This window comes from Mus caroli, chromosome 15, assembly GCF_900094665.2.
Source record: "Mus caroli chromosome 15, CAROLI_EIJ_v1.1, whole genome shotgun sequence".
In the NCBI taxonomy this organism is placed as follows: Eukaryota; Metazoa; Chordata; class Mammalia; order Rodentia; family Muridae; genus Mus; species Mus caroli.
The window spans coordinates 25,872,260-25,897,107 of NC_034584.1; the positions used below are offsets into that span (position 1 = coordinate 25,872,260).

At 41.3% G+C, this 24,848-nt stretch overlaps 1 protein-coding gene across 7 annotated transcripts in view; it reads left to right on the forward strand.

Annotated features, from left to right (window-relative positions):
- The window catches only part of Ctnnd2 (catenin delta 2), a 793,031-nt gene that overhangs the window by 466,483 nt on the left and 301,700 nt on the right, over window positions 1–24,848 (forward strand). For all 7 annotated transcript variants that reach the window (XM_021182850.2, XM_021182851.2, XM_029469855.1 and 4 more), the window contains 2 exons: window positions 1,421–1,615; window positions 15,145–15,400. In XM_021182850.2, coding sequence (XP_021038509.1) covers window positions 1,421–1,615; window positions 15,145–15,400 — 451 coding nt within the window. The remainder of the gene's footprint in view (window positions 1–1,420; window positions 1,616–15,144; window positions 15,401–24,848) is intronic.

Consider the following 24,848-nt stretch of genomic DNA (forward strand, 5'->3'; position numbering starts at 1 on the left):
GTGTGTGTGAGGGAAGGGGCGAGGTGTGTGTGTGTGTGTGTGTGTGTGTGTGTGTGTGTGTGTGTGCTGGCATTCGGAAAAATCAGATGCAGTGAACCTAATTATGCAAACCAGTTACTTCCAATCTGTCATTCATCACAACTCATATCTAAATCTGAGATTATTTAATGATCAACAAAGGGAAAGAGCTCGCCTGCCCCTGATCCTTCCCTCCTGAAAGGAACCCAGTGCTTTCATTTTTATTTATTTATTTATTTATTGAAATGAAAATATAATGACATCATCTCCCCCTTCCCCTTCCTCCCTCCAATCCTTCCAATGCATCCCCCAGACCCTTCTTCATGAGCACCAAACCGGGGCTGTTGAAAGACGGTTTATAATTAATTCCCAAGATGGCTGGTTGGTGTCAGTGTGGGGTGTGTGGGTGAATGTTAGGCCATCCTTGTAACACAGTGTAGGTTCCTCTGGTTCTGATGGGCACCCTCTGCTGACCATAAATACATGGCACCCCCCTTGTTGCCCCAAGACAATCTAATAACTCTATTGCCCTGATATTTCTTCTTTTGGTTTGGATGTAAATCAGTGTCTCATTATCAGCAGCCACCGCAACCAGTGTAAGCTCATTTCCTGGTGTGGCAGGCCTCTGTCTTTAAGAAACTACCTCAGGGTCTACTGTTCTGTTCTGTTGCTCCACAGGGACACTTTTTCCAGGCTATGCAAGGGAGTGCCTGCAAATAAGGATTCACAAATGCCAGAAAGCCAAACCACTTATAATGGATACATAAGCCAGTTAGTGACAAGCATTTGTACATATCCAGAGGGAGGTAGAATAAATGTAAATGCTTCAGTTGGTTAGCCAGAGGAAAGGGAAACAGGACACAGCCACCTTATCCTTAAATATCTGCTTCTCGCAGGAATAACGGCCACTTTCGGTCACTTTACTTACTCATTGTCCAGGGCAAAACCTGCTGATAGCAGCAATTTCCGGTTCAGTTTTCGGGAGTGAATATCAGGAGTGAACTGGAGCGTATTCATTTGCTCACCATTTAGAATAATTTCTGTAGTGCTAAATGGAAATGGACTTTGAAGGTTGTCTGTCTGCCTCAGATCTGTCTGGTAAAGAGGCAAGTTACGTTCATTAGGCATGTAAAAAAAATATTTTTTTTCCAGTGGTACTGTTTGTTGTGGATTTATTTGAGAAACCCCAACATCCATCCAGTGACACTGGCTCTGGGAACAGAGCAAGGCAGCTGGACAGGGTGATAAGCAGATTAACCTGGCGTGTTGCTACCATTTGATATTCTTCATTTGGGGTTTTTGGAGATTTCGATCTCTATACCCTTCCATTCACAAATTCTTGGATACAATACTGTTCAGATGTTGGCTGAGTTTTAATGTTCCCATGTTCATTTAATTCCAGCTGGATCCCGGGCATCGTATAGCAGCCAGCATGGGCACCTGGCCCCTGAGCTGCGGGCCCTGCAGTCCCCAGAGCACCACATAGACCCCATCTATGAAGACCGTGTCTATCAGAAGCCCCCTATGAGGAGTCTCAGCCAGAGCCAGGGGGAGCCTCTGCCGCCAGCACACACCGGAACCTTCCGCACGAGCACAGGTATGTATTGGGAACACATTCAGGCTTGAACATGGGCGTGGGGGGCATGGGCCTCCTTGGAAATGAAACCATTGTTCCTCAATGAAAGATGTGTGTGTGTGTGTGTGTGTGTGTGTGTGTGTATGTATGTCTGTGTGTCTGTGTGTGTGTCTGTGTCTGTGAGTCTGTGTGTGTCTGTGTGTGTCTGTGAGTCTGTGTGTGTGTGTTTCTAGTCACGCTTTCCGGCCTGTTTCTATCATCAGTATCTTTGATGATGTCTGAAAGAAGATTGTTGACTCCAACTTAGCTACCTAGTTATGGTCTAAGTGGTGAAAATACAAAGAGAATTGTAGAGTTACTTTATCAAATAGAAAAACACAGAAACATGACTGATGGTTTCAGTCACTTCAGTAGTTTGTTTGATGACTATAAGTACTCCAAAAAAGCAATCAGTACCTCTGTGATAAAATGTAGACGTATTATTACGGTAAGTCATTTTTAATGATGTAGTCTACCTTTTAGCAAGCTTCAGGATCAAAATATTTGTTAAAAATGTGACATATTTTGAAAGATGGACTTAGATGTGTGGCATACACACTAATAGGCTAGAACATCCATAGTGGTTATTTAAATGTCCAAACTTGATAATTCTTGAGACCTCCCTCAATCAATGGTGTAGCTCTCCAGGATTAAATATGTATTTTTTTTCAAGTTGTACCTAATCACAGGACACACGGAGAAGGTAACGTGTTTCCTATGACCTGTAGTCATTCATAAAATAGTCTGAAGTTGTGATTATGTTGCTAGTGACACTGACCTTAATAGTAAATACAGAAAAATTAGACACATGTTGATAGGGGCATTCCTGGTAAAACCTCACCCAGTCAGGTAAGAGGCAGAAATGGATCTGTTGGTTTCCTGCTGGTAAAGCTTACCCCTTCACTGCAGTACATGCTGCTAACCGCACCCGAGGCGAGGGACTGCCATCCTTTTGTTCACAAGCTTAGCGTAGATCTCTGTAACCTCAGCAAACTGTAGCTTGAGCTAATCACCAAGTGCAGTGCAGTGATTTTGTTAAACTACATGAGATGCTGAATAACATGTTTTGAAGGCAGGGGAAGCGAGTCTTGTAGTTGATTATGGAAATCTACATTCTACTCTTCCACGGCATCGCAAGAGGAAAGGCTCAATGCTCTCCTTGTGACATTGTAAATGGCATTCAATATTAATAACATATATTTAGATTTAGATAAGAAAGTATACTGATTTACGCTTGTCAGATCTCTCACCCTCAGCCTGTCACATCTGCTGCTCTCTGGAGTCGGGCCACTTGAGTATTTATTTATTTATTTATTGCAAATTATCAATTAAGATAATTTTATTTTCACGTATGCCACTTGTGAAAAACACTTAATTTGAATAAAAAAGTAAAACAAAAAGAAGTTTATTAAGCCCCTTGTTTCTATATATGCCTTTAAAATTATATTTTGTTAGTGAACACTTGGAAAATTAGTTACAAAAAAAAAATAGCTACAATAAAAACTGCCATGTACCTAGTTCACATTCTAAGCAGTAGAAGGTCTTCACACTTAAGAGGAAGCGATTGTGATCAGTTACTTTTCTATTTTTTTATTATCTTTAATCTTTTTTTTACAGTCTAGCCATTATCCCCCTCCTGTTCTGCCCTTCAACATCCCGTTCCTCCTCCCCTGTCTCCAAGCGGATGTCCCCACCAATCCTGCCCCTGCTCTAGAGCCTGAATGTCTAAAATGATGTCTTTGGTATACATATATATTTTACTAAATACCAGAAGCATATAATAATAATAATAATAATAATAATAATAATAAGCCGGGCATGGTTGTGCACGCCTTTAATCCCAGCACTCAGGAGGCAGAGACAGGCAGATTTCTGAGTTCAATGCCAGCCTGGTCTACAAAGTGATTTCCAGGACAGCCAGGGCTATACAGAGAAACCCTGTCTCAAAAATAATAATAACAACAATAATAATAATTAATAATAATAATAAACAACTATATCTACTACAGCATATACCCCAAACTGGAAGTGGACACTTTGCCCCTTCTTAGAATTGGGAACAAAACACCCATGGAAGGAGTTGCAGAGACAAAGTTTGGAGCTGAGACCAAAGGATGGACCATCTAGAGTCTGCCATACCTGGGGATCCATCCCATAATCAGCCTCCAAACGCTAGCACCATTGCATACACTAGCAAGATTTTGCTGAAAGGACCCTGATATAGCTGTTTCTTGTGAGGCTATGCCGGGGCCTAGCAAACACAGAAGTGGATGCTCACAGTCAGCTATTGGATGGATCACAGGGCCCCCAAGGGAGGAGCTAGAGAAAGTAACCAAGGAGCTAAAGGGGTCTGCAACCCTATAGGTGGAACAACAATATGAACTAACCAGAACCCCGGAGCTCTTGTCTCTAGCTGCATATGTATCAGAAGATGGCCTAGTCGGCCATCATTGGAAAGAGAGGCCCATTGGACTTGCAAACTTTATATGCCTCAGTACAGGGGAACGCCAGGGCCAAGAAGTGGGAGTGGGGGGGAGGAAAGTGGGGGGCGAGGGTATGGGGGGACTTTTGGGATAGCATTGGAAATGTAAATGAAGAAAATACCTAATTAAAAAAAATAAACTTGCTTTGGAAGTGAAAAAAAAGAAAATAATAATAATAACAATAACAACAGCATCAACAACAACAACAACAGCAACAAAACAATAATAATAATAATAATAATAATCTATATCTACTACAGCATATACCCCAAACTGGAAGTTATTAAAAGTAGGGGTTAAAATGATTACCAAATAGTCATAACAAAATATACCTAGATTGCTTCTTTGTATCTGAGGTTGTTTTATTCATGTCTCCTGTTTTGTACATCCAAGGCTAGAATAACGAACCTTGGGAGAAGAGGTCACGTTCTAATGAGGCCTGTAGGTTAGAGATACTTCTGTCCCCCATTGTTGGCTCTGATTGATGGCAGAGGCATCATGAGCATGCTGGCTTACCTTGCTGCCTTTCAGTGACAGGGAACCTGCTGTAGCTCATTCAGTTCTGTCCCCGAAATATTTCAGACAGTGCTGTAGTGAAACAGAAATCTGATCCGTCTCTTTCACTACACCCACACTTGGAAATGCGGATGAGGGAAAGGTGACTCCATAATTAGGGAAGAACCAAGGTTGGGATCTTTTTTGTTGTTTTGTTTTTGTTTTGAAACAGGGTTTCTCTGTGTAGCCATGGCTGTCCTGGAATTCACTCTGTAGACCAGGCTGGCCTCGAACTCAGAAATCCACGTGCCTCTGCCTTCCAAGTGCTGGGATTAAAGGCATGTGCCACCACTGCCCAGCCAAAGTTGGGGTCTTAAGAACAACAGAGAACACATGGATACTTTCAGGGACATTCTTTAGTACATTTAATATATTTACTAGTCCTGTGGCTGGGCTACATTTTAAGGCACATCCCCTACATCATAAGGCAGACATGAAGATGTGGCATCCGAAGTCACATAGGTTGCTTGGAGCCAGTCTTTGAAAAGTCACACCCAAGCTGCCTTATCCTAGATCCTGGTCTTGTTTGACCTCATGTTTCTAAATACCATTTGAAAACAAAACAGATTTATTTTCACCCATGGAGCTTAATGGCTTTGGACATTCCGTTATTAAAGCTGTGTCTGCTAAGATCCACTGTTTGCTGGATACACTGGCTTATCCAGCATGGCTTACAGGATACTGCGTGAGCACATTTCATTTCACACAGCTGCCTAAACGCAGAAGAAGAAAGTGTCTAACTGAGGATGGGAGTGTCAGAAAGGTCAACGTTACGGATGTGTTTTCAACCTCCTGGCTCTCCTAAGCATCATACTAAGTCCATGGCAACTGTCTCCACGCCCTTCCCTCTTATATGCTGACCTCATTTGAGGGCCACAGTGGTGCCTGCCTACAGCTAATGTGAATAATAAGCCACTCTTAAACAGAGAGGTTGGTAGGGAGATAACTGCACAATCAAGTAACAGCAGATTTCCAATAGCCATTGAAGGCAATGCACATTAAGGCTTTATAGATATCTCCATCACAAAGATGTCTTGAACATTGGTGGTAAAGCTTGTTAGGGCTCTACAGACATCTCCATCACAGGGGTGTCTCAGACACTGGGGTTAAGGCTCTACAGATGTTGCAATCACAGGGATGTCTTGGGAGTTTCTTGTCCCCATTCATCACTACCATTTTTTCTGTTCTTTCCAACCTCCTTCCTCTCTTTCCCCCTTCCACATGGAAGTCATCCATGTGAGTTGCTTTTATATGGGGACTGTCTCAGATACCAGCTTAGACAGTGCCACCTTTCTACTTTCATGTATTCAGATTGTTCCCGGACTCCTGAGCCATGCATGGGCTATCCAACGCTCATGTGACTGACCTCATAAAGAGGTCCATGCTGAAGCATCAGAAAGCCCAAGTCCCTCTCTTCATCTCACCTCCACTGTGAGCTTATGGATGGTGAAACCCATGACAGTTCACTTTTCACACAGCCATTGTTTAGATTCTACAGAGCCAAACACAGTGCATTAAAGCCATACCAGAGGACATGCTCTGAGGAATCCTCCACCAACCCCTATACAGATTCAGCTCCAGCACTGTCTTTCCCAGGAACACCAAGGCACTGCAGGGCAGAGCCCACTCCTTTTTGCAATCTAGTAGAAGGCTTCAGGCTTTAAGGATGACCTTGGATGCATCACTGGTCCCAGATGTGCTATAACTAGAGATACACGAAGAAAACCCATTATCCATCCCCTTACCTAAAGACAGCAGTGATAGGCAGACACCGGCATGGTACTCCAGAAGTACAGAAGCTACAGTTTTTGGAGGCAGCAGTGTCTCTGAGCCAACTAGGCTGCCAGAGAGTAGTATCCCATCCCCATCCATGAGAGCCTTTCCTTTCCTTGAGGACCTACAAATGTGGGTGGTGAGATGCCAAGTAAAGAGGGTTGCATACTGGCAAGTAATAAAGTCAGCCTTGTCCAGGAAGGTTCATAGTATTATCTTGAGGATAGCTCTATTCAGACTTGCATCATATCAGAAGACAGAGCAGTACTGGAAAGAATAGAGCCAAGGATGATGTGTCAACTGAACAGTGACTGTAACGTCATGTATGATGTTCACATAAAGGTTTAACAGTGCCAGAACTTGGAACACAAGAACAATTAAGATGTCTGCAGAAGATGTGCCTCTGTGGACCCATAATTAAAGATTGGCAGCTTCTGCTCTCCGTTCAAGACATTCTCTATCAATTCAAATGGTTAAAAAGCTCTAGAATTAATTTTTTTGGCCATTCCAATTCTTGGCTGTGTTTCACAATTGTAGACAAATGAATTGCTCAATATCAGAGCATGGCATACATTTGAAGAGGACATGTTTGTTTGATAACAATACAAAATGATCAAAACACGTGTGGCCCCAAGTCTACCAGATTCCAGGCTCCTTCCTTGCCTCAGGTTCTCAGTCACCTAAGAGACTTTGCTTGGGTAGTTAAGGTTTCACATAATCTCTCCTTGAACTTCTTGTTCAGCAAGCACATATGCTTGTGTGCATAGAGAATATAACATACCTTTACGTCACAAGACCATCCTTGATGTATAGTCAATCAGCGCTTAAGATCATGGAGAATCTGTTCTGCATGCACCTAGGTTTTAGAGGCAGACCTAGCTCCACATTTGAGACTCCTGTGAAGTCATCTAATGAAGGATCAACTCTAACTTTCTAGCACTGGGCAGCAAGGAAATCGATTCACATCCCTGCTCAACCCCTTTGTGTCAACCTAGGTAGTAGACATGACCCTCACACCCACTGTGTATATGTTAACATTTCCACACCCAACTATACCCTGTTCGATGTCATGGAAAATACTATCAAAAATCTTCAGGCCCATTCAATTTTCACTTGAAAACAAACTTTAGCACATTTTTTTTGCAGTGAACATTTAATGATGAGTATTTAAATGCCCATTTAGAGTATTTCATTTAGGTCATAAAGGTTTATCCAGACATACTGTATATCACTTTCCATCTTAATCTTATTTGGATTCTCTGCAAAGCATATTGTCTTTAAAAGCATGCAGGCTGTATTTTCTGGGCACACACTAATATCTAGTATCCAGCAGACCAAATGGGTTGAATCAGGCAGAGAAAGGTCAGTCAGCCTGGGGTTTAGTCCCTGTTTTACATGCTCTGTTTCCACCGTCTCCTCTGTGGCATGAAGAGCTGGCATGGAGGAATGGCGCGATTCACACAGGTTGTTGTTCGCTGTAAATCAGGTAATCACATGACATCTGCACAAAAGCAAAGTCTGCATGGTGATAATATTGTTTACTATGCTTTCCTCACTTCTAGGCAGGGAACCATTACACACAGAACTGAAATATGGTTAGGGTATAAAACACATGGCTATGTTATAATCCATTCTAGCACACACAGTGTAAATGAGAGGAAATAAATATGTATAGCATTAAATATGCATATAAAATTATATAGATCATGTATATAAAGGCTAAGTGTAGATTCATTCACTTTCTAGTTTGTCTATTCACTTGTTCACATTTTAATTATTAGAACAAATTCTACAAGGCTACTGAAATCTACTGTACATAGCTACCAGGACTGATAAGCAAGAGTAGACATTTCTGGATATTGGAAAAGGTCCTAGTAATTACTTTTCTGTTAATCGGTATCTGTATTTTAAATATGTAGTTTGAAGAAAAAAAAAAAAAACAAGAATTCTTAGAGCTGAACTTAGAGAGAATGTTCAGTGGTTAGAGCACTTGTAGCTCTTGCAGAGAACCTAGGTTCAGCTTCCAAAACCCACATGGCAGCTCACAGCCATCTGTAACTTCAGTTCTAGAGCATCCAACACCTCTTCTAACCTCTGGGCACCAGACATACATGTGGTGCACAACCATACGTGAAGACAAATCCTTCAAGCACATGAAATAAAGCAACTGTGTCTAACACACTCTTTTTAATTGTCTGTGTGATATAAAAAGAACAAAACTGGTCAGCTGTTTAAAAGAGACCTTTGTCCCCCTTTCTCTTTCAAACTTACGTTATATTCACTCATGCTTCTGGCACCCCTACATCTGTTCACACATTTCAGGGGACCCTAATACTCTGCTTCTCATAGAAGCAGCAAAAACAGCCCGAACATTGGTCACAGGAATCCCACTGTGAGTGGGCCCTCTCTTGGAAACACTTCTCTCTAAAGTGATAATGACATTGGAGGTTACAATACCATGTTGTATTTATTCTTGAATAGTTACCCATTGATTATCACTGAGTTCAACCAGTGCAGAAACCTGGAAGGCACAGTTCAAGTCCATAACAGCTTTGCCAAGAGTAGTTCAGATTAAGAGGCAAAGATTTTTTTTTTTACTCCTCAAGTGTCAGACTTAAAGAGCTTCTGGCCACACTATCACTGGGTGATCTTCATGTTCTAATTAGAAGCACAATCCCGTAATTGCCTTCTTATTTGCTTCTTCTGTATTGAATTATCTAGATAACACATGTAAATATATGTTGTGTTTTCATAGTTTTTATCTGTATATATAAATACATGTCAGAACATGAGGCTGGAGAAATGGCTCAGTGGTTAAGAATGTGGGCTACTCTTTCAGGGAATCTCAGTTCACTACCAGCATCTAAACGGTGACTTGCAACAACCTAACAATCTGTGGCTCCAGTTTCAGGAGTCCTGAGGCACTCTTCTGGCGTCTGCCACCACTAGAGACCTACATGATACACAGACATACATGGGTTAAAAACACTCATACATGTAAAGTAAAATGAATATATATAATCAAGGGTTAAGACAAACAAACATAAAAGATAATTTTTTCTTATTCTTTGCTAAACTCCACTTTCTATTCCTCATAACAGTATTTTACCATGAGCCCAGATTTCTGGATTTTATTTTCTTCTTCTTCTTTTCTTTTTCTTTTCAGTAACCATCATTCACAAAGCAATATTTGGATTTACTAACAAGGATACATTGTTCCTCTCTCAAGTGTGGCACACAAAGCATCTCTATTTTGCTTTGACAAACCAAGGTTTTATTTGTGTAGCTTTGCAGAAAACAAACAGATAATTTCAGCAAATGGCACAGGTGTCTGTCAAAGTGTCAAGTCCACTGCAGAAGGTGCAGCTTGCTAAATCCCAGAGAGGCTGGCCATGCAGTTCATGGATTCCTGAGGGCTCATGGGGGGAAGGGGGCTGTTTGCAGAGGAGGTGAGAGGAGAGGAACATGTTTGTGGAGCTGATGAAGTGCCAGCTCCTCCAGATGCCTGGCAGGAGGGTGTTCTGTTGGATGTAGTTACCTGAAGCTCTGGAACTCAGATGGGAGAAAGTGTTTAATGGCAGAAATTAATGAGAAGGTGAATTATACGAAAGACTTCTCATAGAGAAACAGTAGTTATTTATCCATGTTTACAAACAGGTCTGCTTTGTCAGAGATATAAAGAGAGCTAAATATCTTGGCAAGCCCGAGAGGGTATTATTGAACTTTGACTCTTACAGTCTATTCTCATTACCAGCCATTCCACCCCATGAAATACCAGTTGTGACACTTATTTTTCTGAGTCAAGGTTTTGCTCCATAGCCCAGAATGACTTCAGACTCCCAGTATAGACAAGGGTAGGGCTTAAACTCACAATCCTCCTGCTTCAGCCTTCTGGGTATAAGAGCAGAGTTGTCAATCACTATCCCCAACCAATTTCACTTTCTCTAATATGACTACAACTGTCCATTCACTCAGTGTTCTCTGTGTACCCAATATCTAAAATATACTGTGAGTCTGTGATCCTATGGGATAATATTTAACACATTTTCCTTAAATATAAGGAATTTCACCATTGCATTGCTGGGGGTTATAGCTTCTCACATAGTTTGTTCTCCACAGTCATAGGATGTGTTCTTTATATTTATCGTATATAATGTGATTATATATGATTATATATCAGATATATATGATTATATAATTATGTATCAGCTCTTTTGGCACTGATAGATGCTATATATTTTAGCTATGTCATTCTAATTTAATAGTATAGATTTTAATTTAACAGTAGAAATTTAAATTATGAATTTTTATCTTGAAACTCTCTCACTGGGAGCTACACAGAGATTTAAATATGCATTAAGGTCTTCCTGGATAGCGCAGTAGGTAAAGTACTCGTTGTCTAAGCAAGAGGACCTGAGATTGAGTCCCTGTATCCCATAGGGAAAAGGCTAGTTGGTGCTGTGTAACTCCTATTCAAGCACTGGGCCGGCAGAGAAAGTAGGATCCCAGAAGCTCAGTAACCAACCAACCATGCTGGATCACTCAGTCCTGTGTCCTATGAGAGATCCCTGCCAAATAAAGTCTAAGTGAGGATGCCTGTTCCTGAGGAAAGACACGGAAGGTTGATCTCTGGCCTTCACATGCAAACATGTGCTTGCTTGCTCTCTCTCTCTCTCTCTCTCTCTCTCTCTCTCTCTCTCTCTCTCTCTCTCCCTCTTTTTCTCCATTTTCATGGGTGATACTTCAGGGGAGCAACTTATCAATGTCAAAATTCCTAATTTCAAAGTCATTATGATTTTAAAAAAATGAGGACTTTGCCGAGTTGCTTATCCATCTCAGATTTTATAGCTCACACCACCATAGCCTAACACAGTAAGACCGTTGATGAGACCCAGAATCTAGACACTTTAAACTTAAGACAACTATATTCATTCTTACATGTTACTTCTTCACATCAGAAAAAGTCAGATGCTTGGAATATTTTTATATAACTTTTCTACATATCCTTTTAATATCAATTTTATAAAAATAACATGAACTAGTTCACACACCAATCTATCATAATTTCTCAGTGTGATTGATATTCAGGTGTTTGATTCTTGTGATTAACCCATCTCTTTTCTCTACCTTTAGTCAACATTCCCTCTCATTCTAATCTCTTTGCCATTATTTAAAATTTACTCATTCTAAGTAACTCACAAGTATTTGTCTCAGTCTAGTCTAGGAATTGGTTATGAGCATAACATCCAGAGACTAGCTACAGGGGCTTAAATTCGTTTTCCATTAGAGACAACGCTGATAGACAGCTTCATCTCTCCAAGCCTCAGTTTTCCCTCTGTAAGGTAAAGCTGCCATGCTTCTCCTTTAACAGGTAGTTGAGAAAGCGTGACTTGATACAGTGATGCAGGAGCCTCTGATGCCCAGCGCAAGGGACCTTTCCCCTTGAGACCCCTTGCACAGCTCCTTTGTGTGGTGCTGTGGATTTCAGCATTGGTTGTGGACTGCTCATTAGTATACCATTTTCTGGGTATTATATATCAGATGCTTTTCCTGCATTAAACAAAACAATAATCCCAGGAGACCATCTGCTCCCTCCTGTTAACTCCAGTCTCATCTTTGAAGAAACCACTACCTTGTCCAGGAGACAACGATGAGCAGAAGTCCAGATCTGACTTCTGACACCAGTCACCCAATGAGCTATATGGTCCTTCCCTGTCAAAGACCACAATGAAAACCTAGCAGGGGCCTGGAGAGTTATCTCAGGGGTTAAAAGCTCTTGTCCCTCTTGCCCAGGACCTGTCACTTCACACAGTGGCTCACAACCGCCTATATATCCAGTCCCAAGGTATCTGCTGGCCTCTCCTGCCATATGCAGGGACCAGGCACCCATATATTGCACAGATAGACATGCAGGCAAAACATTCATATACACAAAAATAATAAAATTAATCTAAACAAAATACCAAACCAAGTAGGGACTTGGGTCTCCATCACTCCTTCCTCATACCTCTGGGCCTTCCTGGTTTGCCATAATAGAATTTCACACTACTGCACACTCTGAGCCTGTTCCCTCCCATTCTTCACAGGTCTGGGGCCATTACTCATCTGTCTTTCCCCAAAACCCTTCCCTTTTCTGCTTTAACTTGGTATCTTCAGACATACTAGGGGACAGTCATTTTGTTCTTCTTAACTATCTTAACATGAAAGTGGCCTTGTGGGCGTGTGATATATGAGTTTGGACATGCATGTTCATGTGTATGCAGGAAGACGTGTGTATCTGGTGTGTGAGCAGGTACATGTAGGTTTAGAAAACAAGCTTATGTGTTGATTGCCTTTGGGACAAGGTCTGGAGCTCACCAATTAGCCCTGACTGGCAGTCCTGGGAGCCCCAGGGATTCATTTGTTTCTGTATTTCAGCGTGGGACTGGCAAGTAGCCTCCACCATGTCCAGGAACCCAACTCAGATTCTCCTACTTCACAACTAGCACATGGTTACCAACTGATTGTCTCCCGGCCACCAAAATGGCTTCTCTACATTGCAATATTATTTCTTGGTCTCTACTATCCGTGCTTTCTTTTGTGAGTCACCAGGATTAACGGCAACTATATGCTTAGAAAAGAATTTATTTTTTGCCTGCAAATAATTTTCAGTAAGAATAAACACTGGCGTTTAGTTTTCCGAATGAAGAGTGTACCTCTATGAAAATGAGGCAGTATAATAAGTTTCTTCTTTTGCCCTTGATTTTCTTACTAGCTTATCATAAATCTCGATGGAAATGAGGTTTTGTGTCTGTGTTCTTATCTAGATTTTAGTGTGGTTTAATTATAGTGTACAGGGTATTGTTAATGCTATTTTAAATTTTTTTATGGCATTTATATCTTGATGGAGATTGAGAATGGGCGCCTGCCACAACTTCAGTCAAATGCAGTTGAAAAGCCGTGTCTAGCAATCACTGTAGCATACTGCCTCTTAGGGAGTGTGGGTGCCTTTTCTCCATCACTGAAAACAGTAGTTTTCATTGTCATTTATACTTGTTTTCCTAAAATGTTTGCCCATTGTTATCATAAAGGATGGAAAATTGATTAGAAAAGTAAAATCCTAAAGTCATGGGTTCAAACCCTGACCTCACACTGAAGTCATGAGTTCAAATCCTGACCTCACATTGAAGTCATGGGTTCAAACCCTGACCTCACACTGAAGTCATGGGTTCAAATCCTGACCTCACACCGAAATCATGGGTTCAAATCCTAATCTCACACTGAAGTCATGGGTTCAAATTCTGACCTCACACTGAAGTCATGGGTTCAAATCCTGGCCTCACACTGAAGTCATGGGTTCAAATCCTTACCTCAACAGGAGAATCTCATCTCCGTTCATTTGAACATTTGTTATTTTGACAGAATTCCTAAAGTGCTCTTAGCAATTGTTTTTTTGATGTGACATAATCACCTTTATGTCTCATTTGGTATATGGGCCTTATGAGAAAAGATGCCAAAAATAAAATATGACAACCTAATTCTTGGGAATTCAGAATTGTGCTGTGTCTCAGAACTGGAGTCTAATTCCATACAGCACACTTGGGTGTGGCATCCCATATCTAGGCACTTACATAACTCATTGTCTGTATGATGTCACCAAGGGAATGTGCTCATAGTGATTGTGGCTGACAATGGCAAGAATAGCAAATACCTCATCACCTCCCACACATAGGAAAGATTATATTCCCCTTTTAATCTGTCAAATTGACATTCGATGTAAATATTTTTGAGAGACAGATAAAAACAGTGGCCCGACATCATCTTAAAAAGACCTCAGGAAAGAAACGAAAATGGAGATTTGGTTTGGAAACAGTGGAACTGATTTTAGTAACTCGTGTGAAATCTCAAAGCAGCCTAGACATGTTGAAGCGGTGCAAAGACTCCAGGAAAAGCTGCATCAGCTCCTTGCTGCTGGATGGCTTCTTCCTCCCCCCCCACATCTACCGGCTCCCTAGTGCATATGTCCCTGTCACAGCTTTCTGAGAAAGAGGGACACGAAACCTTTAGGGATTTACTTTACAGAAAGGAGAAGAGCCCAGCACGGGATGCTGCGGTACTAATTATGCATCTCAAGCCCTCTTCTTTCCACATCCACCCCCAGTTATACACTCTGCCTTCCCTTCCCTCTGCTCTGGAAAATGACTTGACTGCTAAATTTATTACAAACTTTACAAAGTTAATCTGAACACATTCTGAATGCTCTCTGCTAGAACAATAAAGAGCTAATTGTCTGAGCTTCCTTATAAAGTATTCTCCACTGGATTTTAGCGTAACCTCTGCTGGAGAGCAAACCCAGGGCCTTATGCACACCAAGCAGACACTGAGGCAGAGTCACCCATCAAGCCCAGGTTTTCATCTTGAACAGTGTTCATGTGTGGGATGTGTGTGCCTTCCCTTTGATGTCGATTAGCAGTGCACACTCAGCGGGTGTGTGTGCCCTCTCATTATTTTCAGCTTACTTCTGAGACAGCATGAGCATTGACATTTGACTAGATAACCATTGACTACATTGGGTCACCTGTGACAGATTAATTTTGTTTTATTCTTTCGAACCCCTATTTTTTTCTTATGTGTGTAACGTTCCCCCCTGCCTAGACCTGGTTAACCGTTTCTGTGAGCAGGTCCTCAATTTTTTACTTTGTCCCTACTTTCCTGTCCTAGCCCCGTCCTCCCCTGGTGTCGACTCCGTCCCCTTGCAGCGCACAGGCAGCCAACACGGGCCACAGAATGCCGCCGCAGCCACCTTCCAGAGGGCCAGCTATGCTGCGGGCCCAGCCTCCAACTACGCAGACCCCTACCGACAGCTGCAGTATTGTGCCTCCGTTGACTCTCCGTACAGCAAATCTGGCCCTGCCCTCCCACCCGAAGGCACCTTGGCCAGATCCCCATCCATCGACAGCATTCAGAAAGACCCCAGGTGGGTAAAACCATGTTTCTTTACTCTGAGATGTATAAAGTGGTTTTGTAACCTACTTTCCCCTCGGCACGCTGTGAGCTGTTACTGCCTGCTTCTGATTGGCTGAGAATGAAAAGGTTGGCTTTTCTATGGCTTTGTGATATTTTTGTTTGATATGAAGTATGAGCATATAGGATGGACCCCTAGTATCTCGTATGGGTACTACATAAAAACCTATTATAAGAACAGCTCTGGGTGCCTGTGGGTGTGGCCATCTAGTTTGATCTGGAGATATCCTTGGTGAAGTGAGAGCAGAGGGCAGGAGCTGGGCAAAGTCCTCACTTGCCCTTCCGTGTCATGGTCCACATGTGGTCCTGTCTGAGAGAGAGGATTGATTGGCATCCTCTGTCTTTCTGCTTATCAGAATGTAAAGCGCACCCGTCCATATTAGTGCACCCGTCCATATTACTCTAAAATTCGGGAAGTCAGAAGTTCTCTATCACTTTCATTCTTTAAGTCTGAAGATATTTGGGAGGGCTGTTTAGGGAATGGTAAGACATTCGCTGTGGATTGTTAAAGAAATGGTTCTGTGGCGTACGCCTCTTTCACTTTCTTGTTTGCAGAAGCAGCAGGGACTTACGGGGTACCCTGCTTCTGAAGTTGGTCCTGACTCCTTGTGAATTTAGGTAGATACTGTCCCATGTATGCAAACATGCAGATGAGTGTGCTCACACACATGTAACCCTCACCTATGAACTCTAGAGAGGCTGAGAATCTGGTATTGGCTCAGGGCAGGGCTTGGGTGTGATGAGAAGTTTGAAATGAATGTCCAGGCATTTCCCTGACAGAGCACACAGCTTCTTTTGTGCTATATTGAGAATTTGCATGGTTTTCCTTATAAACAGAAATTGCTTCTTCAAACATGAAAGGCAAATGGAATCATTTCTTAGTGTGCCTTGAGATAGCCATCCCCATACAAATGAAACCCACATGGAGGACCCTTGCTAAGTGTTGTGCTTGGTGCAGTCTGCATTGTAAAGCTGGATTATACTAAAGCCTCAGCCCTGACTGCAGGAGGTTGAAAGCGTAGCTCATCCTAGGTACTCAGTGCTGGTATCTGCATTTCAAGCTTTCACCGCCATCAAAAGTCTTTGAACTGAAACCTGCCCTTCATTTTTAAAGCATGTATGGTTGGAACATTCTTCAGAAACTATTTTTATCATTTTTATTCATAAATAGGTAAAAATATATGGAAATTTTAAAAAATTGTGAAAACAGAAGAGTTGGCGCTGTTTGACTTTAACATTGCATATTTAACTTGCACATATATATATACTAATCAACCTCCTGTTGCTCTAATAAGACAGGGACCAAAGGATGCTTGTGGAAGAAAGAGTTAAGTTGGTTACATTTTCCAGTCATAATATATCACTGGAGAGCTCAGGGCAGAAACCCAAGGAGAGTGCTGCTTCCTGGCTCTCTGCTTCCTCACAGGTTAGAGAATGGGTAACTTCATACACAGCACAGAACCACCTGTCTAGAAATGGTGCCATCCATGGTAAGATAGGCCTGCATCAATGAGTAATCTAGACAATTCTCCCACAGACATGCCCACAGGACGTCTGATAAAAACAGTTACTGATCTGAGGAACTTGAGCTCTGATGACTCTAAGCTGTGTCATGTTGTTCAAAGGGTGAATATACTCTCAGTTGAAGCAGGTGTGACACTGTGACTCTGTCCCCTAATTCACTATGTATTCCAAGTTAGCCTCAACCTCATGGTTCTCTGCCACGGCCTCCCAAGTGCAAAGATTATAAGCATGAGCAACTTCACGAGAGTAAGATTTTATCTGTGATAAAAAGGATTGAAATGCTTCATATTAAAGACATTTGGCTTACTAAGGAACTAAGCTTATATTTCTCTGGATACAGTTTAGTGTTTTATGGTGTGTGTTCAAAGCATTTTATTTTATTCAACGGAATATCCTTCCCTTTCTATATTGCTGTCACCTTTACAGGTTTGTATCTTTCTGTATGTTGTCACAGCTCTGACAAGTTATGGATTATGTCACTTATATTTATGCAGTCCCTGCTGTAAACCAGAGAGAGAAGCAGCAGGTAGGAAGGGGAGAGTGGATAAGAGAACCTTGGCCACTAATCTTTATTAGTGCATGGTAAAGTTGTATGTGAATGAGTGCTATGTGGATTGCAGCTTCACCTTTATTTTCAACAATGCTACATCCTGGCCTTAAGTATCTGTGTAAATTCGGAAAAGTCCCAGCATGCTAAGCACCTACCTACAGACAAAGAATAAAAGCAGGAAATCATGCCAAGGACCAGCATAGATTAGTTTTTCTTAATATAAAAGTCAAACCCATTGATCTCCGGAATGAAGAATAAAGTATGGTAATGCCTCTGTGCAAAGTATCCTTAAAGCAAAAGACTCATATTATTGTTGTTATGGACTCAAGAACCATGCAATTCCAAGTCCAAAGTAGAGATATTTTGTACTTCACTCAAATGATAACTTCTCGTTGCTTTGAGTTGTATACTGGAACTATGTGTGCTAGAACAGAGACATCTTTCAGGGCTCAAGGATATCTAGTCTACCACTAGAAGCTATTCACTAGAATCTTTTGAGCCTCTCGACTCTTTTCACACTATTATTATCCATAGTATTCACTAGACTAGAAGCAGTGTTCAGTTAGCAACCTATAGCCCCATCAGCTGAGGATACCTACAAATGCTGTCCAGTATCCAAGTCCATAAACTTCCTGCTGACATCATGAGAGCACCTTGTGAGCTTTGTGTTGCATGTGCCACTATGAGCAGGTTGTTCCTTTTGCATCTCCTCTGGCTTTTTCAGGTGTGGTCCATAGTTCTGAGCAGCTGCAGCGGCAGGGAGCACAAGGAAGTGGTTCCCGTGGCTCTGGGGTAGCTATTTTAAGAGGTGTGGTTTTTGTTACAGTTGTTCAGTTTTTCCAGCATCTGACTCTTTGATATTAACAGAGACCAATTTATTTTCCATTAAAGAGCTATATAGTATTCTTCAGTAAGAAGATTCCAGGCAAATATTGACTTTTAACATAAAAACTTGAAGTCAAGAGAGTCTTATTTGCTCTCTGGTCTAAAGCCCCAGAGATTGTTCCTGAAGGCTGGGAATTTCCTTCTTGATAATACTGGGCTCAGTTGCACTGATTTTGCAATCTTTTGGTCTTTTCTGCTTTTAACTGCAGACTCAAACAAATGTGTGTGTGTGTGTGTGTGTGTGTGTGTGTGTGTGTGTGAGAGAGAGAGAGAGAGAGAGATGTTGACACACATGGAGATATACATGCCAATGTGCTCACAGTAGCCACACACTGGATAACCTGGTATGTTGTTTCTACCTTATTCCCCTGAAACAGGATCTTATTCCGAAGCTGGGTCTAGGCTGGCAGCCAGCAACTCCCAGCAATCCTCCTGTGTCTACCCCTCTCCTAATAGGGCTGAGTTTCTAGATCCTTACAAAGTTACATGTGGCTTTTTATGTGAACTTTAGAAACTTGAACAAAACTACTCACACTTGTACAGCAAGTGTCTTTATCAGCAGAACCATGTCTCCAGTGCCAAAAAAGAAAATTCTCATTTATAAATGCAATTTGGTTTTGGTTTTGGTTTTGGTTTTTGTAGAGAGAAATGCACACTGTAGCATATATTTAGTGAAGACATTGTGCCCAAATTAGCAACTGCATTTTATTGTATGTTGCTATCCTTTGGAATTGTTTTAAGTTGAAACGTTGATCAATAATATAAAATAGGCACTTTTAGGAAAGTATATACTTAAGACTACTGTGTTATTTGCTACTGTGAGATATTATGAAAATTATTTTATGTGAGACATTATATTGACTCAAACATTATTTTTATCCATATCTTATCAATGACTAAACCTCAGTAAAGAACATGTTCAAATGTTTTTCTCATTATTCATCAGTGCATATCACACACATTACACACACACACACACACACACACCTTTGGGGGGAAAATAGAATTCTAAAATGATGCTTCTATAAGGTTATGGGTTAGAATTTTTTAAATTTTAATGCTTACACAATATTACTGTGTAGTTTAGATTAAGCTACTGTGTAGCTTAAGTCTCATTGCTGGGATGTTTGCAACTAAATATGTATAACATTTCCATGATCTACTTCTCTTGGGTTATGCATCTCTGCAGAGCCTAATATCCATTTCCAATGCCCAGTCATCACTCACCTAATTGGAACTTCCAAGTTTGAAAGTCATTATTCATTTCAACCGATAGAAGGACACCTTCTTTGTCCCACCCGGGTCCTGCAGATGGCCTTTCAAACCCAACCATTTACAGAGTCATTGTAGGATATGCTAATCCCAGTGACATTGGTGATTTTAATGGTTGCTGTTGTTGTCTTATGGGCTTTACTTTGGAGATGTCTCCTGTAGTCCAGGCTGTCCTCAAGCCTGCTATGTAGCTGAAGATGACCTTGAACTTCTCATACTGCTGCCCCTACACTGAGATTACAGGTAGTCACTGCTGTGTCCTGTTTTACGAAATGCTGAGAATCAAATCCAGGACTTCATCTGGGCTAGACCAGCACACTACAAGCTGAACTGTATCTCCAGCCCTTTATACTAATAAATGTTGAAACAAAGTCTATATTTCCTATAGGTATGATCTCTGGTCTTGTCTGTTATCTTTGAAATACAGGAGAATGTGACAGTTTCCTCTTCAAAGAACAATTTTGGAGATAATTACATCACCACCACCCTCTACTCAAAATAGCCAGACCTTCTGTTCCTCTTCTAGCTGCTCCTAGCCTCTCACTGTCCTGTCTGGCTTTCTTATCTGCCCCACACCTCAGCATTATTTGTAGAAGAGGAATCAAAGTTATCTTGGGCTACCTACATCTACTGTGGTATTTTCTGCTGGTTAAATGACAATAATGTTAATAAATAACAACCAAAATAATCAAAATTAATTGATAGTATGACTCATGTCTGGTGTTAAGCGTTTTATACCCATGATTTAGTGTGATCATTCCAAGATGTCTGTGGTATAACTCCCTCTTTAATTACCAGTTAACTGTCATGTTAAAGATGCTCCTGGCCATGACTGCCCATCTGTCATCATCCTTAACCATGTAACTCTGTGCATTCTGTAGATCTTCAGAATAACCCACACACAATATAATATCACCAATGACTCTTCATTTTACTCATTAAAAATGTCATTGTTTATCCTCCAAGTCCAAGACTGGGGACAGGACTGAAGTGGCTTGAAGCTTCAGAATTCTGATTTACGTTCATTCACGATACCTCAACTACTGGTTGAAACCATTGGATTTAGTGTCACCAACTGTGTGCATGATGAGTTTTCATGATAATAGAATTAATGTGGGGAACTACTCAACTGTTTTTGAGTCAAGAGAAAGATAATGTTGTTCTGGAACAGAAGAAAGAAGAGATACAGATGGCTTTAGGTGGAAAGGGTAAAGCAAAGTTCTGAGATGATACTTTCTCTCCACCCACCTTGTTATTCCATCACAAGTGAAGATGTGAAGTCCCCTCATTCTATCATACACAAACTGCTCTGGTGTGTCACTTAAGGTCATAAGTTGCTTTTCTTTACCATCTTGCGTCAAACCTTTAATTGTCCACAAAAATGGAGCACTCAAAGTATTTGTCATTGCCAGACATGTGGTAGCTGACTGTCAGTTGTTAACCAGTCACAATTAATTTCCATTGCCTATTGGAAAGCTCTGCAGCGAATTAAGGTCATTAATTTGGAGGTTCTGGCATTGGCAGAGAGAAGATTAGCATTCACAGTCAGAACAGTACATTTTAGTGTGAAGTTCCACTGTGCATGACATAACCTGAAAAGACCAGTAACTAAAAATCTTCTATCTACTGAGTATCATCCTAACCACTTGAATGGGCTACACTAGGTGTGCGTTATCAGGTAGTAAATGTGTTAAGAAGACTACATACATACATACATACATACATACATACACATACATACATACACACACACACACACACACACACACACACACACACACACAAATGGAGGCAGAACGAGAAAGAAAGAGCATCAGATATAGCAGTGGGGCACACTTATATAAATGAAGCGTGAATGGGAGGAAGGAAAGAACATTCCCTTATCCTTGCCAAATCACCCTCTCAATTTCCTAAGACTCTTCCATATGTGTTTTGTCCTTTGCCCATGATTGTTATTTAAATGCCCATATTGGAGCTGAGCTCCCAGCTTGGGAGCCCCTTTAGGGATAGGACACACATTGAAGAAGCTCACACTGTGATAACCAGGCCATTTGCAAGTATCCCTGAAGCACAGCTTTCATGCTGCCATATGCAGCTGCTGTGTACTAAAGGGTGCTGCTAGGGGTGGGTCTCCTGACTTTCAAAGTTAACTGGATGAGCCCCAGTATTTTTTGACTCCACACATCAGTTTATTTTTGAAAGCTCTATGGGTACCAACAGACAGTGGCCACTCTTTTACATGGCCTTGAAGCATCCCCAGTCACTTAAGATACCTGGAAGAGAGACATGAAATGACTTTCAATGTAGGACAGGTGTTTTAATAGAATGAAAGTAGTCTTTAGAAAAAAAAGTTGGTTAAAGATAGATGTTTGGAAACCACTGGCTTAAAAGCCACATTGAGGAAGCAATCACTTTTCTGAAGACAGGAGCAATAAACGCAGTTTAAGGCATTCATATATATATGAATATCTCCACCCCTGAGAGTGTGAAGAAGTTCAATCTGGCCTTTTATTTGCTTTACCTAAATAAACTGTTTTGAGTATTCTTGATGAATAAATGAGTAGAAGTATAATATTTCTTCTCAACATACCTTATGTTCTCCCTAAAAGCAGTATTTACTTTTAATCATTTCCAAAAAAATATATCCATGTGTACCATACTGTATAAAATTAACAGCAATGAAGTTGGAGATAGCAAGCATCCCACATGACTCTCGGTAGCACTGCCTTCTGTTGTTTTTGTCTTTTATCACTATTGTCCATGTTCAATTCAATTGAGTTTGTGTGCATAGCAGAATTATGCAGGGAGGAAGTTTGTGGGTTGGGAAAGCAGAAAGCAAGTCAGAATTCTAGGGACACACAGGCAGGGCTGTGAGCCCAGTTTGAAGGTCAGCTTCCAGTTGAGCTTCTGGATCTGCCAGCTTAGCTCTCAGGCATGGAGGAACAGAGATGACTATCTCTGATGCCCCTTGTCGTGGGATCCCAGGCAAAGACACCATGAGGTAATAACTATAGTGATTGCTGGTTTCAGTCATGGGGTAAGCTGTCAGACTGAACTGAGTCACCTTCTCTGCCAACCATCAACCTTTGATTTCTGTGTCTCTCCTTTATTTTCTGCTATTGAAAAGGGGAATAGTCAAGAAGTTGACACAACCAGTATGTTCACCAAAACACAAATGGATCAACCAAATACAGAAAGAATATGCACACAGTGTTCAATATTGATATGGATTGGAGATGTATAGATACATTATAATATCGATGAAGCTCAGGACATTATTAGTGAAATAAGCCCAGTGTAAGATAGCAGATTGTTCGGTAGATACACTCTATAAGGCAGTATCAAATTCACAGAGCCATAAACTAGAATGCTGGTGATTAGGGGATGTGTCATAATGATAGTTAATATGTAATGACCAGAACCTCTATGTTTGGAATGAGGATATACTAGAATTGTGTTATGAAAGGTTTGCACAGAACTTGTGAATGTGCTTCATAACACTAGCTGTGAAATAACTAGAATGGTAAAATCTCGGTATATTTTATAATGACAAAAAGGTAATCAAAGGGGCTGGTAGGATACAGCTCAGCCAGGAAAGCGCTAGATGTACAACCATGAGGTCCTGAGCTCTTATGCACAAAACCTCTCTGTAAAGCTGGGTGTGGTGGGATGTCCAGCACTGGGAAGGCATGCAGGAGGATACTTGGGACTTGCTGATCAATCAGCTTAGCAAAATTGGTGAGCACTAGATTCAGTGAAAGACTTTATCTTATTGTTAAAAAAAAAAAAGGCACACAACAAGAGATGGCTCAGTGGTTAAGTATGCTTACTGGCTTTCTGGATGACTCACGCTCCATTTCTGACACCCAGATCATGCAGTTGACAGTCGTCATTAATTCCACTTCTAGGGGATCCAATTTCCACAGGTGTGCACGAGCATTTGTATTCACAAGCTGCACATAAAGTTATACAAGCACCAAGTACACACACACACACGAATGAATGAATGAATGAATGAAGAATGAATGAATGACTTAAACATTGAGGAGTAGAGCAATTGAGACAGACACCTAATGTCTTGCCTCCACATGTACCCACATACCTGTACATATATGTGCACACACATGCATACACACAGATCCTGACATGTATGCATATGTGCACACACACAGGGTAATGGGCAACAAAATGCTGTCCAGGCACTGCTTCTTATAAATAGAAGCCTACATAGGGGCAGAACAAGGAAGCTAGAGAGAATGAGTCATGCGGTAGATCCTGACTGTAACAGTTTTCAAGCTGTGCCTCCCGCCACCTCATAGAAAATGGTAGAAGCCACTTCTCTGGAAGTTACCACAGCATTGCTGCTTTGCACTACTCCTCAAATGGGCCACTAAATTCTATTAACATACTATAATAACATATTTCCTAATTATAATAACCACAATACCATGTTAAAGAATGAGCATAAAGTAGCTTTTTAAAATTAGATGTCATATTATTCTAGAGAACAAAAACACTTATTCACACCACTTGAGAGTTGTTCATACCACGAGAGCATCTTTATCAGAGTCAGTTTTGGGCATTTTGTGATTTTACTCAGCAGAGACTTACTGAGCGAACGGTCAGGTGCTGTTTTGGATACTGAAAGACATGTGCATCAGGTAAATGATGTGGCGCAAGAGTGACTAGGAAGTACACAGGAAATAGTCATGCTTAAACTCCTATCAACTTTGAGGAGAGTGTAATTGAAGACTTAGCTCTTACATTTTTATTTAAAATCACCCTTAGTCACTGCTTATGCCAAGCAGCATATAATTCGGTTTAATAACATCAGTCCTCCTTGTGCTGCCTGCTGGCTTCAGAGCCCCAGCCCCTGACTCAGTTTGTTTGCAGTCATACTGAGGATGAGGCACCAGGTCACCACGAAAGCCCCCAACCCTGAAGCTTGCAACCAACATCAAGGAGTCCAATAGGAAGGCATCCCGTTCTCCCAAGAGCCATTAGGACTCTTCTCCTGTCTCTTCCCAAAGGTGTTGCCGTGGCTCAAGCCAGGCCTGCTGTTGCTAGAAAACAGCTCACTCAGGTAGATGAATTTGGTCTCAGTGGAGCACTTCTGCCATTGAAGGGTTCTGCATTGATGTAATGCCTGGGCATCTTTAGGTGCGTTGTG